Here is a 16941-nt window from a genome sequence, read left to right as displayed (position 1 = left end):
AGACACAAAAGGTCACATACTGTATGATTCCATTCATATGAAATATCCAAAATAGGTAAATTCATAGAAACTGAACATAGAGTGATGGTTGCCAGGGGCTGGGAGTGGGAAATGGGGAACAATTGCTTAATGGGATCGAGGCTTTCTTTTGGGGTGATGAAGGTGCTTTGGAACTAGATAGAGATGATAGTTACGTAACACTGTGATTATACTAAATTCTAGTGAATTGCTCACTTGGTAAAAGAGTTAATTTCATGTTGAGTGAATCTCATCTCAATAAAAAAACAAAAATAAAAACAAAAAACATTTTATATATATATACATATAAACACACACACACGATGCCCTAACTTTTCCCCAAAAGATCAAGTGCGAACATATGGGTCATACCGCAGCCATGAAGGCACCATAGTCTATTTTGTCTATTCCTGAAGAGCTGAAATCCATAAGGTTTCTTTTTCCTGCCTCATCCAGCAGAACTATATTGTCAATTCTTATATTCATATTTTCAAAATTATTATTTATGTTTCCGGTATGCTGCATAATAAAAAGGAAAGATATAAATAAATCCACTCTTCTCCAAAAACTTCACCTACTTAATGCTTTAAAAGAGCAATAAAATTACACAGGCCAAAACAGATGCACATGTACCTGACTGGCGTTTCTTCCCGGTTCTCTTCTCTCCCCTCCCATTCCTTCCCCGCCTCCCTGCCTTCTTCCCTATGCCTTATGCCAAGCACTATGTGAAGAGGTGGAATGCAAAACAAAATCATATTGCATCTCCACCCTCAAAGATCTCAAAGGGAAGAGGCAGTGTCGTGATAAAGGCACATGAAATGCATTGGGACACCAGGGACAGAGCCTTTCAAGGCAGGAGGCTGGGGAGGGCAACAGAGAGGAGGTGGCTTCTGAGCAAGTCTTGACAAACAGAGATGCTGAAAGGGGCTGGGCAGGCTGCTTTCCAGGGGAAGGGGGCAGCATGCACTGGACTTGGGTAATAGAGAGACTTGAGATCAACGGGAACGTGGTTCATGACTTGGGGGCCTGCGTGTCTAGGGCACTCTCCCACCCTACGCATCATGGTGCACCAAGAAAATGGCACATGGCATAATGAGTAAATGAGTAGAGGGCATCGATTAGGGCTTGCTTGCAAAATTTTATTTTATTTATAAATACATGCAAGCTATATTTAGGGAAGAGAATCCGAAATTTGTATACAGCTTTCAAATAAACCTCTTCACATCTGAAAATCATCAGGCTGTTGTGGCCTCATGGCAACCCCGGAAACTTTCTGTGATGTCTCAGTGGGTGAGCCATGGGGTTTGCGGAACAACCTCTGCCCTTGATTTTCCTCGGTAATTGCTTCTATATCGGAAGCCCAGAAGAAAGAACGTTCCTAAGATTCTCTCCTGCACAGCTGAGAAGGCCAGAAGGCCTCCACGTATGAGGGAGTGGGCACAGCCTAGGCTAAGGGTGCCCTAGGCCTGGGCTGCTGAAGCCCCCTTGCCCCTTCCTCCAGCCAGTGTGCTCTACAGGGGTCTCTCCTTGGAGTCTGAACACTCAAGACTTGGGTGCCGGTCTGGGCAAAGGAGGAGGAGAGGTCATTCCCTTCTGTCCCTTCCATCCTTGTTGCCACTCTGTCTCTTGCTAAGGGCCTACCTGGGAGCCCTGGGGCCACAGCCATCATTCATAAGGAGTGAGGACTCTGTGGGCCACGGTTCTTGTCCCCACTCAGGGATGTGACAGAAAAGGATGGCTTTTCTGGGAGAGTCAGTATCCCTGGGAAACAAGTGGGGTTTGTGCCTCCAGGAAGAGGTACACTCAAAGGATAAACTCTTTCCCTGTGAAGTGTCTGCAGGGAGGCCCCTGGAGAGGATCTTCCATCATCTGCTAGAGAAACTCATGCCTCAAGAAAGTCAACTGGTCGGGGGTGCTGCAAATGTTTTGGAATTAGGTAGAGGTGAGAGTTGCATAGCCTTGCAAATGTACTAAAGTCACTTTAAAATGGTTAATTTTTATCTTATGTGACTTTCATCAAAAAACAAAAAAGACAACTGAATTTAGTAAAGAAATGTCAATTTCCTGATTGGTTCTAATTACTCACCTCTTTAATGCTGAGAAATTCACTGATATTGTAGGTATTCTCTAGCTTAAGTGTGGCATAAATGCCTTTATTTTCTTTGCAATCACTGAGGGAATAAACAGAGAAATCAGGATCCAGAAAGACAGTTGTGGCTACCTCTGTCCACTGCTAAGGATGGAGAGAAAGGCGAACTGTTCGTCTTTGTTTAATCTGTGACCACAGACGTGGCATCTGGGTGTCGACACAGAAGGCCATCACCAGTGGCTGCACGAATCCCCTGGGTGCCCGCCATTCCTGACTTCGTTCCCTGTTTTACTAAATGTCCCATGCTTGCAACAGATACACTAGGACTGGTAAATACTACATCCTTCTATCTGTGTCCTTTGTGTTCTTTCCCGTGCTGTGAGTAATAACAAGTTTACAAATTGGGAAGAAATAAACTCTAATCTAAAAAAACAACAGATGTCAGAAAGAGGTAAGTTACAAAGCACTATCATTAAAAGATTTCATAAAAGATTAAAACTCTATCAAGCCCCTGCCAGACCATCTCCGTCCATGTTTCCAGGGTTGAGCTTCACCTACTAAACTTAAGGTTGGACTAAGGGTAGGATGGAGATAGGGAGGGGGCAACAAACATCCAAACGGTCGGTCCACTTCGGCTATAAACCTAACTTGGCCTCACTTCTCCGTGCTTCTTTAAAATGTGACAAACGCCTCCTCGGCTGAGCTAAGCAGGGTGGCCTCATCTGATGCATATCCTTGCCACCCAGATGGCCACCTCCTGGGGCGCCTCTTCCTTGTGCAGCAGCCAAGGCCCTCCAGTCCCAAGGTATGCCTGGGAGAAGCAACTTTCCCACATCCCCAAGAGGTGTGACACTCCTCTCCAGGGAGCCCCAAGTAGGTTGGCATTGGAACAGAGAGTCTGATACACTAACCAACAGAGGTAAGACCAGAGAGTTCCACAGGAGCCAGAATCACAGAGAGCTGGCAGACCAGGCCAAGGAGCTCGGCCTCCTCCTCTAAGCCTAGGGATGGATTAAGTGTGCACAGAAACTCCAATGGATTGAAAATGTCTACTGAGAATATGCTGTTGAGAGGGCTCCTGTGACCCTCTGGGCAAAGCAGAAGACCACAGTTGATGACCAATGTCTGCCATGGAGGCGAGGTGTGGGGAGGATTGACACCTGTGCTGCTTGTTTGCTGTCTCATGCGCTAGAGGTGACGGGGAGCTGGTGATACTCAGACTACTATTATCGTCATCCCTATTGAAGCGACAGGAAGTGGAACTGCCCAAGATCACAAAGGCCCCGGTGGTAGAGCCAGGACTGGAGCCCAGGCAGCCTGACTGTACAGCCTGGATCTCCAGCTGCATTGCAATTAGCATGTCTGAGATTTGGACCTGACAAAAGAAATGTTCACATACTGAGGTCTCGGGAAGTCATTCTGGCTTCTACACGATTTAACTCAAATTTTATGCTAACTAAAACAAGCTGTTTGTGGCCTGTCAAACACACACTGTACATCGGCTTTAATTATGAAAGAAAAGGGTGCATTGACCAGAAGTAAAGAATGTCCATGTTAAAAATAAAGATTAAATATCTCCCCCCCTGGGACATCTATGTTGGCACTCCTTCGATGAGAAGACTCCCTTCCCAGGTGCCAAGGCCATAGTGATTCACTGTGTATACCCTGATCCGTTTTTTTTTTTTTTTTTTTGAAACCTTTAATGAATGTATCCCTGACTTGTTTATCGTTCTTTGTTCTGACAAGATATAAAACTATTCTGAAAGCCATGGTTCTCTGGAACAATTCCTCAGAGCTATCTGAGAGGCTGTCTCTGGGGCTGTAGTCCTCAGTTTGGCTCAAATGAAACTCTTTTCTATTCCTATTATAGACTTGTTTATTGATTTTTTTCTTTCTTTTTTTTTTTTTTTGCCACACCATGACTTTCAGGATCTTAGTTCCCTGACCAGGGATTAAACCTGGGCCATGGCAGTGAAAGCGCCAAGTTCTAACCACTGAACCTCCAGGGAATTCCCATGTTTATTGACTATTTCCATCAACAGACCCATCCAATGAATTCTTGTTATATGGCATTTACTTGGGGCAGGGTGATTCTTAAACAAGAATGCATTTTAGGGTCACTGTTACCATTGAATTCTAGTAATTAAGACAAGGCGGCTTGGGACAGCACCATCCTAAGGCCTAGAAGGCTTTCAGGGAAAGGATTATCTTTTTGGTCTTACTGCTAAGACCAGAGAACAGCTTACTTCTAAAACTGGAAAGTTGACCATTAAAATTAAAGACATGTTGAAAGCAAAATTCTCATTGTAAAAACACAACATTCTAAGTAGCAAAAAATGCATGATGCAATTATTTATACCTGTAAACTTGTTCAAAAGTGAGATGAATATCTGGTTTGTTAAATACCATGCCAGAGAGATAGTATTTCCAATCTGCATTTAGTAAATATGGCGTGTCCAAAACCTAGAACAAATTAAAAAACTTTTTTTTAAAGACAGTTTTACACAAACATACATGCATATAATAAAATGAATATTCTGTTCAATATACGGTATTTGGGGGATTTTTATATCATGATTTTCCTCATTGATTTTCAACTTAAAACTAGAAAATAATAGTGTGATTGGAATAAAGATATCGACCACTGGATAGCATCAGTAGGAATTATTGAGACTACTTTTTGGGGGGAACATTTCATTTTAGTAAAATAAACACATTAGAAATGGGAGAAAAATAGATAATTTGATTCAGAATATCTAATAGAAAGCCATGAAGCAGTAGACCCAGATCTTCACTACTTCCCTCTAGACAAAAGGAATTAAATCTGGCACAATCTTTGACTTCACATTATGTATATTTAAGGTGGGCTAATTGGTACATGACTGTATATACACTTACGGAGTGTAAATGGTTTCAAAATATCCTCTGTTTTTTAAGAATTCCTTTTTAACAATTTAACACAGTACAAAAGATGATGAAGTCTGGTTTGATGTGTTATTATTATTTTTTATCAAGAGGCCAAATGGAGATAATTTGACAAACTGATGCTCCCGATTTAATTTTCTTCAACCAAGTAATTAAACTACCACCACCACAACTGGTTTATTTTAGCAGTCATTCACCTGATTTTATAACAGATTTGAGGTGAAAAAATATATACAATAAAATAGGAAAACAAATATATTTTTAAAATCAGAATCTAGAGAAAAACACTGGAAAGCCAAAGTTAGAAGACAGACATGTAGATCAAAACTTCCTCATTAATTAATGAAGCTAAACTTGCACCTGTGCCCTAGAGTGTGAAGTAGTTGGTCTTAGATGGAGAAAGTGAAGCTTGAATTCAATTCCCAACTACCTCGTCAGATTTCCACCAGGGACAACCCTCAGCTATGAGGTGTGTCATTTATCAGTCTCTCTCACTTCAAATTTACGACCCTCAAACCATCTGTTTGGGCAACTGTCATCTGGGAAGTTATTTGAAATGTCAGAAACCTCTTGAGGTATAGAAGGAACCCGGGAACTTATCCTCCGATGTTCTGCATTTGGGAACTACTGCTGAGGAGAATTGTATTCTCCCCAAATATTACAATCAACATTGAAGAGCAAGCCTTAATTCCTGGTACTGATTTCACTTACATTAAAAAAAAAAAAAAAGAATACAGTTGACCCTTCAACAACATGGGTTTAAACTGAGAGGGTCCACTTATAAGCGCATTTTTTTTGGTAGTAAATACTACAGTACTGCATGGTCCAAGGTTGGTTGAATCCAAGAAAGGAGATATGGAGGAACCATGCATACGGAAGGCTGAATATAAATTGTACGCAGATTTTGAGTGCGTGGAGGGTCAGCGCCCCCAACTCCCTGTGGTTCAAGGGTCAACTGTACTGCCATATTTTTTTGCTCTGACAAATAGATGGAATCTCAACCTACTGAATACAAACTACCTGCTCACCTTTTTGCTCTCGAAGAAACCCACAAGAAAGGGGAAAAGAAAAGTTTTGGCTCAAGCTCTTCATAATGGGCACAAAAACCACGTTTACCTGGAATAACTTTTTGTTTTGGTAAGGTTCACAGACCAGTTTTTCCACATTTCCACCAACAACAAAAGTCAGAACCACGATGGTCATCAATAGCCAACAAAAGAAGAAACTGAATCCAACCCCGCTGGAAAAAAATAGAAATAAAGTTAATAATTCTACAAGGGATTATTCAATATTACCTACTAGCACTTACTCATTCTACCTATTCAGTGTATAAAATGACCTGGAGTCTTCAGCTTTCTGCAGGTTAAACGGGTCGGCCTACCGAGGGGTGCAGATAGGAAGTACCAGGCGCTTGTTTAGGGAACACTCAGGACTGAGTCCCTCGCCTGCTTGCAAGCCCAGCACGGTGGTTCAGACATGGGCTCTGGAGTCATGTGAGTGAACCAAGGCTTTCCAGTGAGGGAGGAGGTTGTAAGGCAGTGTCAATGAAAAAATGTTGCCTGCCCTATCAGTAAACAAAGGATGTTGCAGCCATCAAGCCATCACATTATATCTGCCCCATCAGTGAGCACTGAGGGAACTCAGGATAAAAACAGGATGCCCGCCATCAAGCCGTCAGCTGCTGCAGCCACCTTCCAACAGGGCACCCTGAGGAGACTCAAGATGAGAAAGCACAGGATACTGGCCCCAGATAGCTGAGGTGCAGAGCAAAGGAATGATTTCAGTGAGCCCAGACTCTTGCATCTTCCATACATAGAAAAGCGCTAAATTCCTTAACTTGGGATGTCTGGTTTTCTTTAATGAACAGTCACCTTCTGATGTTCCTACCACCTGGTCTTTGTTGCAGAAACTCCTCTGTATCTGGGCTCCTCCCTTACCTCTACGGAGCAGTCCCTCAGAGAGATCTGAGAGGCTGCCTCCTGGGCTTAAGGCCTCAGTTTTGTCTGCCAAATAAAACATAATTCTCAGCTTTCAGGTTGTGCATTTTTTTCAGTTGACAGTAGGAAATGTACTCTTGGGAGTCTGACGGGGCTGACGTAGCTCTGCATCCAGAGAGACGGCAGAGAACGAGCAGTGAACGGCAGCTCGAGAGGCGGGTAGGGGCGAGCTGGGTGGGGCATGGGGATGCAGGGAGGGAAAGCTATTGAAGGCCTTTAAGCACCGGAGGAACACACCCCCATTTCTCTCTGAAGAAAAGCCCTCTTGGCAGAGCGTGAAGGATGGAGGGACAGGTGTCCACGTGGAGAAGGATGCCACCAATGAGGCTGCTTCTAGCCCCGGATGGTGGCCTGATGCAGCTGGCGGTGGTGGAGGGGCGCCAGCGGGTGAAAGAGGTGTGACCTGGGAGGCAGATGCAGCAGGACGTTGTGAAGACGTGCACTGGAGGTGAAGGAAAAAGGGAGGGCAAGGGGCACCAGGGCTTGTCAGCAGCAGGGACAGGGAGGGCAGAGAATATCGGCTTCTGGTCACTTTGCCCCAGAGACATCTCAGAGGACATGCTGTGGAGGGGTCCGCCAGGTGTTTGGAGCGCAGATGCCTGGGTTACAGACCTACTTTAGCGAGTCAGTGGCTTAGAAATGATGATTGATCCCTGGGGCTGGGGTTGGAGGGAGAAGCAGCCTAGGACTGGGTCTGGGGGACCTCACCATTTGGAGAACAGGTTGTGGAGAGACAGTCAGCAAACGAGACCAAGATGAAGGATCAGGGAGGTGGGAAGGAGACCACGAGGGTGTGAGGTCACTGATGGGGTATGAAGGAGTGTTTGCAGAAGGAGTGGCGGCTGTTCCAGTCACTGCTGTGAGGACATGGTTGAGAAGGACTCGAAGAAGTCCACTGTATTGGAGACACAGAAGTCACTGCTGACCTGACAGTGGCAGGCAACGAAGTCACCGTGGTGCAGGCTGGGCAGGAGGTGGCAAACCAGGAGATGGGCAGCAGGCACAGATCTTTATTTCGAGACGTCTGTGCAGAGAGTGGAGTTAGATGGAAGAAGGGGTGTTGGTAGGGGTTTTCTGTTTTGGTTTTTAAGGAGGGGAGAGAACAGAACATGTTTAAGTGTTGAGAAGAAAGTCTAGGAGAGGAGAAGAGAATGGAGATGCAGGAGAAAGAAGGGAGGCTTTGTTCCATCCCCGGGATGGTGGGTGGGGATGGGCTGAGAGCACAGCGGGGGTGCTGGGGAGCGGGGGAGCCTAGATGGGAGAGACCCTTCTGCCTCTGGCTTCCCATGCGTGTGAGCACAGGTGCCTTCAGAGGTTTGGGGGTGGCAAGTTTATGATGGCTTCTATTTTCTCCGTGAAGAGAAAGGTAAACCCATCAGCTAAGAGAAGAGGAAAATAAGGAGGATGGATATATCAGAGTGGAAAGACCATCGCAGAATAAAGGAAGGGAGGGAGGGAGGAAAGAAGGAACTTGCAGGGTTGTGGAGGGTCCATGTCAGGTGGGGAATCAAAATTCTGTAGGGATCCTAATGTGCTCTGCTGTATGACTTTTCTCTAGCAGTGCTCAGTGGCCCCGGTGGAGACACAGAGGGAGCAAACTCTTAAATAAGTCTAGATGGAATAGCCAAACCCTATACCATCGCTGGTGCACACCGGGAAGGACCCTAGGAAGTGTGCAGGCTGATGCTCTCAATCACAACAGCGTTCCCAAAGGGCAAGACTCTCCCCACTGCAAATGCTCAAGGCATAATTAGAAACAGCTGCATGGCTCCTCTGACATAAACAGCAAGGTATGTTTGCTGGTGGGGCCCTAAGTCCCTTTGGACCTTCTCAGACCAACAGGGCTACTGCGTTAGGGGAAGTGTGAAGAAGGGGAAGGTGCGTGAAGAAGGGGAAGGTGTATGAAGGCTCTGCCAGGCACCAGGGTTCTAACTGTGGGCATCAGAGGGTGTGTGTGTGTGTGTTAGTTACACAAATAATCAAAACCTCTGAGAGAACACTTCGCTTCAAAACAACCCCACTACTCTAAACAGCATGCTGTTAACACTTCCAGCCTTTGTTTTCTAAATATGCATGTATTAAGAGGGAGGAGATATGGGGATGTATGTATATGTAGAGCTGATTCACTTTGTTATACAGCAGAAACTAACACACTGTTGTAAAGCAATTATACTCCAGTAAAGAGTTAAAAAAAAATGCATGTATTCAGGTCAGGAATAGGCATGCAATTGCCCAGGGCCTGTTTTTGTAAGATCAGTGGGATAAGAACGGCTGGTGTGCTTAAAGTGTTGTAAAGGAGGAGGAGGAGAACAGCTAGAAGAAGAAAAAACAAGAACAAGAATGATAATACCCAACGAAGACTGTATGTGATCAGCAGAACCTAAAATATTGATTATCTGGACCTTTCTAGAAAAAGTCTGCCGACTCCTGATCCACACGGTTATAATAACAACACGTGCATAATTTTGTGGGCCCTTGTCGAACATCTTAGAAACTTTCATCAGCCACCCAGGACAGCCAACCTCTCTATCCTTTCAGCGGCCACATAATCTACTCCAGCCTCCGAAGTGGCTGACATGTGTGTCACTTCGAATGCCTCACTATTATCACTAACACCACAAAAACACGTCTCTGCTCAAAATGCTTTTCCCATAGTTTGGTCTACTGCCTCAAAATAAATTCCCTAAAATGGGAATGACCTGCTATAGACTGACAAACTGCTCTCTGAAATATCTATAACCACTGAAACTGCCACCAGCCATATGTAATATGCCCATGGCAACACGTGATCTTAGTTTTTCTTCAGAGGTCTCGATAATCTGGGCATTGTTTTCAAGAGCTAAAATTGGAAGTTTTATAATGGTCTTTTGTACGACAGGTTGTTTTCTGGTTGCCTTAATTAGGTCTCCTTATCTCTGGGGAAACCATCCATATCCCCCCCGCCGATGTACGTTCACCAATGCATCCCATTCAGCCCCTAAAATGCTCCCTGGACCCTCAGAAGACACAGGATAGGAGCCAGGATTCTCTGCTTCCCTCCTTCCAGGTCTTTCACTAGGATCTTCTTGGGAGGCAAGGATTCTTGCTTGGTTGTTAAAGAGACCATGCTCTTGATTGGATAACGTCACCGTTTTTAAAGAGCAGGTGGTGTTTTGGTTGAAGCTGAACTAAATAGACTTTCTCATTTCTACAAGCAAGTAAACAATTATAAAGAAGAAACGGCATTCTTCTAGTTAGTCTGATTAGTCTATCCAGTTGTCTACCAGATGTCTCAAGAGGGAGATGGAGAATTCTGCTAAGTGTAGCAAAGCATGCCATGATGAGTGGTAGGCTTCAACAGCACAGAAATCTCAGTCTGCAGACCTCGCAAAATGCATCCGACAGCAACTTATAGTTACCAGCCTTTTCCCTACTGCTGAGATAAATCCTACGGCTCCTAAGCCATAGATTTCCATGTGACTTTAACCCTTTAGAGATTCCTTAATCTGCAGAAGTGAGTATTGCAGACAAACTGAAGTTGCTCCTAGCCTCCACCAATTTACTCATGACTCTCCTATTTTTAATTTTTTTTCTTTGAAGCTAGATATCACATTTTTTGGTTTCATCCCTAAAAGTGGAATAGAATTTTATGAAACTTGTACCTTTTCAGAGCAAGTTACGCCCTCCTTTCAAATAATGAAATAGATGTAATACATAAATGTATGTAATAAATAGATGTAATATATAAATTCACCATGAAAACACTGACAAAACAGCCAAGTGTCAGGATTATTAAATTCTGAACATTAAATTAATTTTCTGTCTGTAGCTGTGTACATTGAAACAAAAAGGCTGGGCACACATACTCTTCCTTGCTGGCTTAATTTCTTAAGTTTAGGTATGTAAGCAAATAGGCTTTTCCATGTGTGGAGCTCTGTCTAATTTTGTCCAGTTCTGGCAGACTCCCATGTCATTAGCTTTAAGGTTATTTTTAAAACTCACTTAAAAAACACACACACACAAATGAACCTATCTACGAAACAGAAAGACTCACAGACATAGAGAACAGGCTTGTGGTTGCCAAGGGGGAGTTGGGGAGGGAGAGAGAGGGACTGGGAGTTTGGGGTTAGTAGATGCAAATTACTACATTTAGAATGGATAAACAACAAGGTCCTACTGTATACATAGGGAACTATAGTCAATATCCTGTGATAAAGCATAATGGAAAAGAACATAAAAAAAGAATGTATATATGTGCATAACTGAGTCACTTTGCTGTACAGCAGAAATTAACACAAATTGTAAATTAACTATACTTCAATTAAAAAAAAGAAACTCATGTGCCTGTATTAATGTTAATAAAGTGTACTATAGTGGAGCCTGAAGGTTTAAGGAAAAGGCCTTAGAATCACAGCTCATAAGCAGCATGATTATTATAGTGACCCAAAGTTTAAAAAAGCAAGTTAATGCATGTCACTAGTGACATAAGCAAAGAAATGGCTGTGGTTTTGATTCTCTATTGCCCAAAGGACTTCTTCCAAATCTTTACACTCCCCTCGAGCCCCATCACCCCCCTCGCCGCTGGTTCTCCACGAAGCTTATCGGAAAAGAGAATATCGAGTTGGAACTCACACAGATTCCCCTCTAGGGAGCAGTTGAAGCTTTTACCCCTGGTTACTGGTTTACATTACTGGCTCCATCTCCAGTTCCACCCAGCTCATGCCCCCTCTGCTTTGTTGTACCCTATAAAGGTTTTTGGTTTTTTTTTCCAAAAATATGAACTTGGATATGAATGTAATTGAAATGGCGATAACTGCTCCAGTCCACTGCTGGCTCACCGCTCATTGGTACCTCACACCTGATCGCATCACTAATGTAGGCTACTTGTCTAACTCCAAGGGTGCCAGGTAGGCAACCTCTGTTCTAAATCCAGTTTCAGAGTGAACAGTGTCTGTCTGCCAGGTCAATATCCAGCAAGTATGGTGAATGAATGGATGAATGGATGGATGGATAGATATGCAGATACATAGATATAGGGAAAAACAATGAGAATTAAGAAAGCAAACTTGGAAATAATTTCCCTGATAGCTGCTTTAAAGAGCTTTCAGCTTTTAAGCTTGTCAATCAAAGTGCAACCAATCTAGCGTTTCCTTTACTTTTCATGCTTAATGGAATTTCCCAGACTGATGAAAGTACAGTCACACCAGCCCGCCTACGTCACTGGAACCCAGACTGCTTGACCCAGAGACCACCGGGTCCCTGTCACACCAGAGTTACCTCCCTGCATCCCCCCACATGGCAAGGAAGAGCCAACACTCACACCATGAGGAAGATGCCTCCAGTGTTTGAGACGCAGCCTCGTCTGGTTGGGGTGGCATTCTGGTTGTAGCCGTACGTGCCACACAATAAGCCCAGGCAATAAAAAATCACCATGAGGGTCAGTAAACAGCAGACGACCAAGGAGCCCAGCCACCTGGTGGAGCAAACACAGTGTTAGCAAACGTAAGAGGTGACATCACCACAACACAAAAGCTGCTAGACCTGGGCTGGAGTGGTTGAAAAACCCTTGGCAATCAAATATCAGATGCCTCTGTTAATTCCTCAAAGGGTGAGAGTGCTGTGAAAAGACCCCTTTTCACCCCTAGTCCTCCAATCCAACCAAGACAGTGTTTATCTTGGTTTCAAAGAGCTCTCAGTGGTCATGGGATTGTCGTTTCTTTCCTTTGCTTTGTCTCCACAGGGCCCAGAAGCAGGGTTGACTCAACCTCTCCAAGGCTACCAATAACCATGCCCCTTAAGGTTTGTAAGTTCTTTCAAGGTTCCTGAGGCTGTAAGTGCTTATTATAATGATGATGAGATGGAGACAGATCATGATTAGACAATAGATAAGGAAATTTGTGTCTCCTTCCTCTGGTCTTTTATCTAAAATGTTTTGTGGTTGCAGGAATATATGGGGGTGGGGTGGGGAGTGAATTGTGTTCTTTACTGAGCCAGACACTCTCTATGTGATGAGTGCATTGAATATTTTAGAATTCTAGGAGCATCCTAAATCAGACGCCTGCAGAATGCAAGTCTCGATTTTGTAATCATCCTGTGAGACGTTTCAGAATGGATCCTCAATTAGGTCTTACTGGTATTCCCGGAATGTACATCAAACTTTTCCAGCAACCCAGGAGCATTCAAGGGTAGAAATGCTTCCCAACCTTTAAAACACTATAAAACAAAGAATTTACTTAGGCGACAAAAGCCGTCACTACAGTTTTTCATTCAATTAAGAACAAACTCGTGTAAAATAGTTAGCTAGTGGGACACAGCAGCATAACACAGGGAGATCAGCTCGGTGCTTTGTAACAACCTAGAGGGGCGGGATAGGGAGGGCGGGAGGGAGGCTCAAGAAGGAAGGGATATGGGGATATATGTATGCATAAGGCTGATTCACTTAGTTGTACAACAGAAATTAACACAGTATTGTGAAGCAATTATACCCCAATAAAGATCTATAAAAAAAAAAACAACTCGATAATTATAATAACCACCTGCACCCATTCTGTGACTTTTTGTTCCAGATACTGAGGACACAAAATTAAATAAGCCATGGAACCTCGTCTCAGAAATCCTTTACAGTTAATGCAAACCTCATCTGCTTCATTAAATTTCTTTTTAAAATAAACTTATAGTCTCAGGGCAGGGGAAGGTGGAAGGAAGGGGGAGCTGGTATGTAGACAGATCACTGTACCATTCTTTTCATCTGTGAAAGTCTGGCCTCTGAGATTGTAAGTTCATTGGGAAAGGGTCTGTCCTATGTTTGTTCCGACACCTGCTGGGGTGGCCAAGCCACACAGTAGGAAATGGCATATTGATAATTAAGGGCATAGTCAGGTGGGAGTTGAAAAATCACTTCACCTCCCTGAGCCTCTAAGAAACAGGATTATAAACAGAATACAACCCAGGAGATTTTTCTGAGTATTAAATGAGATGCCATTTGGACAGCACGTGGCAGGCACATTGTGACTCTTCCCTAAAGGCTAGCAATTATTGTTATTATTTTATTATTTATCTTGTGTTCTTGCATAATAAATAACCTGAACAGGAACGGGAGTGTCCAGAATCTCCGTGGGTTTGAGTAGTAGGAATACTTCCAGTGGGCGGTGGTGGGGCTGAGCCTTTCAGAGAGGAGAGTACATCTTACATCTCACATGATCCTGGAAATGCCTCGAGTCTCTAAGTCCTGCCTTCCCTAGCGCTCTTGTCTGAGATCTATGTCCACCATCATCTCCCAAGGCCAAACCCTACCATTAGCATTTTTCTAAAGGGGAAAGAGCTGGGAACGACAGCAGCTTCACACAGTTCACTGGTTTCAAGGATGCTCTTTCTGTAAGAACCAACCTCTACATATTTCTTTTATAAACCAACAAAAAGAAAAATATTATCCCAATGCCCTTTTTTAATTCCTTTTAAGTTTTAAAATCCTGTTACATACCTTAGATAATTATAACCAAGATTTCGGAAGCCACGGATGACATCAATATTGCAAATAATTGACTATTTGGCTCAAGAACTTTCAGTCCTCAATTAAAAAAACAAAAAAAAAATGGAACGCTTCATGAATTTGCGTGCCATCCTTTCGCAGCAGCCAAGCTAGTCTTCTCGGTATAGTTACAATTTTAGTATACATGCTACCGAAGTGAACACTTCAATTTTTTTAATGAGCATAAACTAGAGTGAATACATACCACATTATGGCCTCTTTGTACAATTTGCTCTCATAAGATTATCCTGGTTATATTGTCAAATTTTTCTCTCGTTCCATAGCAAGTTTCACTCTTTAGCGTACCAGCTCAAAGGAGGCACTCACCTGTATGAATCATATTCTTCCAAAGTGGGTAAATGGCGGTGGATGTAATTTTCCGTGTCATTAAGGTAACGAATGAAATTTGACAGCTTATCCTGAATAGGAATATTTTTGCTTATATTTTTGATATCAGAACCAATGGAATCCAAGGTCATTTTGACATCTGAAAACAAAGATGCCTCAGTTATGCATTTTCAAACCTAGAGGAGACAAGAAACTTTATCTCGGAACTCAAGTGAAAAGCTTGAAATGCTTTTAGTTTTTCCCATGTTATGTATGTGTTTAAAATATGAAAACGTTCTACAACAAGCATGAATGTAGCTAAGCCCATCAAAAAGCAATTACTTAACAAAAGAGCAAGCTATGAGAGCTAACTTAAATGATATGGTGCTGAAATCAAGCCAGAGTTTTCTTCTACTTATTTCACTAAAAAAAGAAAAAAATGGATCGGGTGATTAAAATGTACTGTGTGCCAGTACAATGGACCAGGCACTTTTATAAACGTTAACCCATTTCTTATTCCCATTTCACTGACGGTGATGCGGAGGCTCACAGGGGTTAAATCACTTGCCCATATGTCTCTTTTTCAGAAAGCACTAGAAATGGGATGAAAACTCGGGTTTATCTAACTGTAAAGCTTCTGTTAAATGATTTTGCAAAAATAATTTAATAATATAACAATTCCTCCATCTACGAAATGGTACTCAGGAACACGGTAATTCTCCAGGACCAATTTTTTGAACAAGTGACCCCAGGTGACACTATTGTTAAAATTTTATTTGACTCATACAAATTGAGACTTGTTAAAGCACACCTGTGTCTCTTACATGCAAAAAGCAATAGTATTCCCAGCGGTCAAATAGTTTCTATTAATATCTACCCTGATCTTTCAGAGAGGAGGTAAGTTCCAGTTTTCTGGACAGTGTCTGACCATCATGGCAGGTCCTGGGATCAAAGCCACCAGGGGTGGGAGCTGTCACGTGGTCCAACACTCACACCTGATCTGAAGGTGGCCTTATCCACTGTGATTATTGACAGGGACATACCAAAAACATACTAATCGGTTCAAGGCCCACTGATCCTGAAAGGCGGATAAATGTCCCTCCAGCAGCAGAAACAAGATTAGCAGAGCTCACAATGCGATCCCAGGGCTCCCAGCGAACTTAAGGGAGGTGGTAGCCTCAGCCCAAAAGGAAATTGCATAACAATGGTGGGAATTTTTTTGCAAAGCCTGTGGTTCACATGGAGAGCTCATAGGAGGAGAGCTCACAGTGGCTCGATGTCTCCTCCAAATGGCTCGTGTGCCACAAGACCCAAGGACCCTCCACAAGGTAACTCTGCAGGTCTCTTTTTTAACCTTGGGAATTCTGGGGGTTTGAGAGATGTGGTATGTAGACGTCCCCTCTCCTACGCACAGTTTCCTCAACTCAGAATCGGGCCCCTTCTGCTTCTCAGGCTGTGCTGCCCTCCTACACTCCACAGCCTTGGTGGGTCTGTAAGGGGCTGGTGCCTCCTTCAGGCCTCTGTTTGGATGTCGCTTCCTCCAGGAAGCCTTCTGCTACCCTCTCCCCACCTCGGATCCCTTGCACACACCTCACCAGGTTCCCAGAGGGTGATGAAGGGCACCTGTATCCACGCCCTGCTGAAGGGTAGGCAGGGGTCGTGCCTTCTTTATCTACCATCCCCAGAGCCCAGCAGTGCCTGGCACACAGCAGGCACTCAAAATATGTGTGCAGGGTAGGACCTAATGCCCAAAACATGGGAGCTAAGGGTTATTGGTTTTGGAAAGACATAAAAACCAGCGCGTGGTCTTCAGTCTGATGGAGTGGCACTTGCTTAGATTCAGGAAAACTCTGGCTCGTGTTTATGTGATAACAGTGTGTACACCCGGCCTCACTCATGCGAACTGCAAGCCTCACTTGGCCAGACTTACAAGGGAGGGCTGCATGTATTGGCAGAAGAGGTCCAGAAAGGGGAAACAAAAAAAGTAAACACAGAGATTAGTAAGCAGGTGGCTATCAGATGTACAGCGTGGGTTAGCCCTCAGATGCTAGCATAGGAAAGCATGAACTCTGTTTTGA

The 16941-nt window shown here is 43.7% G+C and overlaps 1 protein-coding gene and 1 non-coding gene across 2 annotated transcripts in view; both read right to left on the bottom strand.

The window, feature by feature from the left end:
• Positions 1-16941, bottom strand: part of PROM1 (prominin 1) — a 94891-nt gene that overhangs the window by 11576 nt on the left and 66374 nt on the right. The window contains exons 11-16 of the mRNA XM_068542270.1: positions 14864-15023; positions 12329-12481; positions 6149-6272; positions 4467-4570; positions 2105-2189; positions 391-537 (exon numbers count right to left, since the gene is read on the bottom strand). Coding sequence (XP_068398371.1) covers positions 391-537; positions 2105-2189; positions 4467-4570; positions 6149-6272; positions 12329-12481; positions 14864-15023 — 773 coding nt within the window. The remainder of the gene's footprint in view (positions 1-390; positions 538-2104; positions 2190-4466; positions 4571-6148; positions 6273-12328; positions 12482-14863; positions 15024-16941) is intronic.
• Positions 14594-14700, bottom strand: LOC137764538 (U6 spliceosomal RNA). The gene has a single exon (XR_011074038.1). It is a non-coding gene; the product is annotated as a U6 spliceosomal RNA (small nuclear RNA).

The sequence above is a fragment of the Eschrichtius robustus genome, chromosome 4, assembly GCF_028021215.1.
Source record: "Eschrichtius robustus isolate mEscRob2 chromosome 4, mEscRob2.pri, whole genome shotgun sequence".
Taxonomy (NCBI): domain Eukaryota; kingdom Metazoa; phylum Chordata; class Mammalia; order Artiodactyla; family Eschrichtiidae; genus Eschrichtius; species Eschrichtius robustus.
The sequence above is the reverse complement of the archived record's forward strand: the minus strand, read 5'-3'. Positions and strand labels throughout refer to the sequence as shown.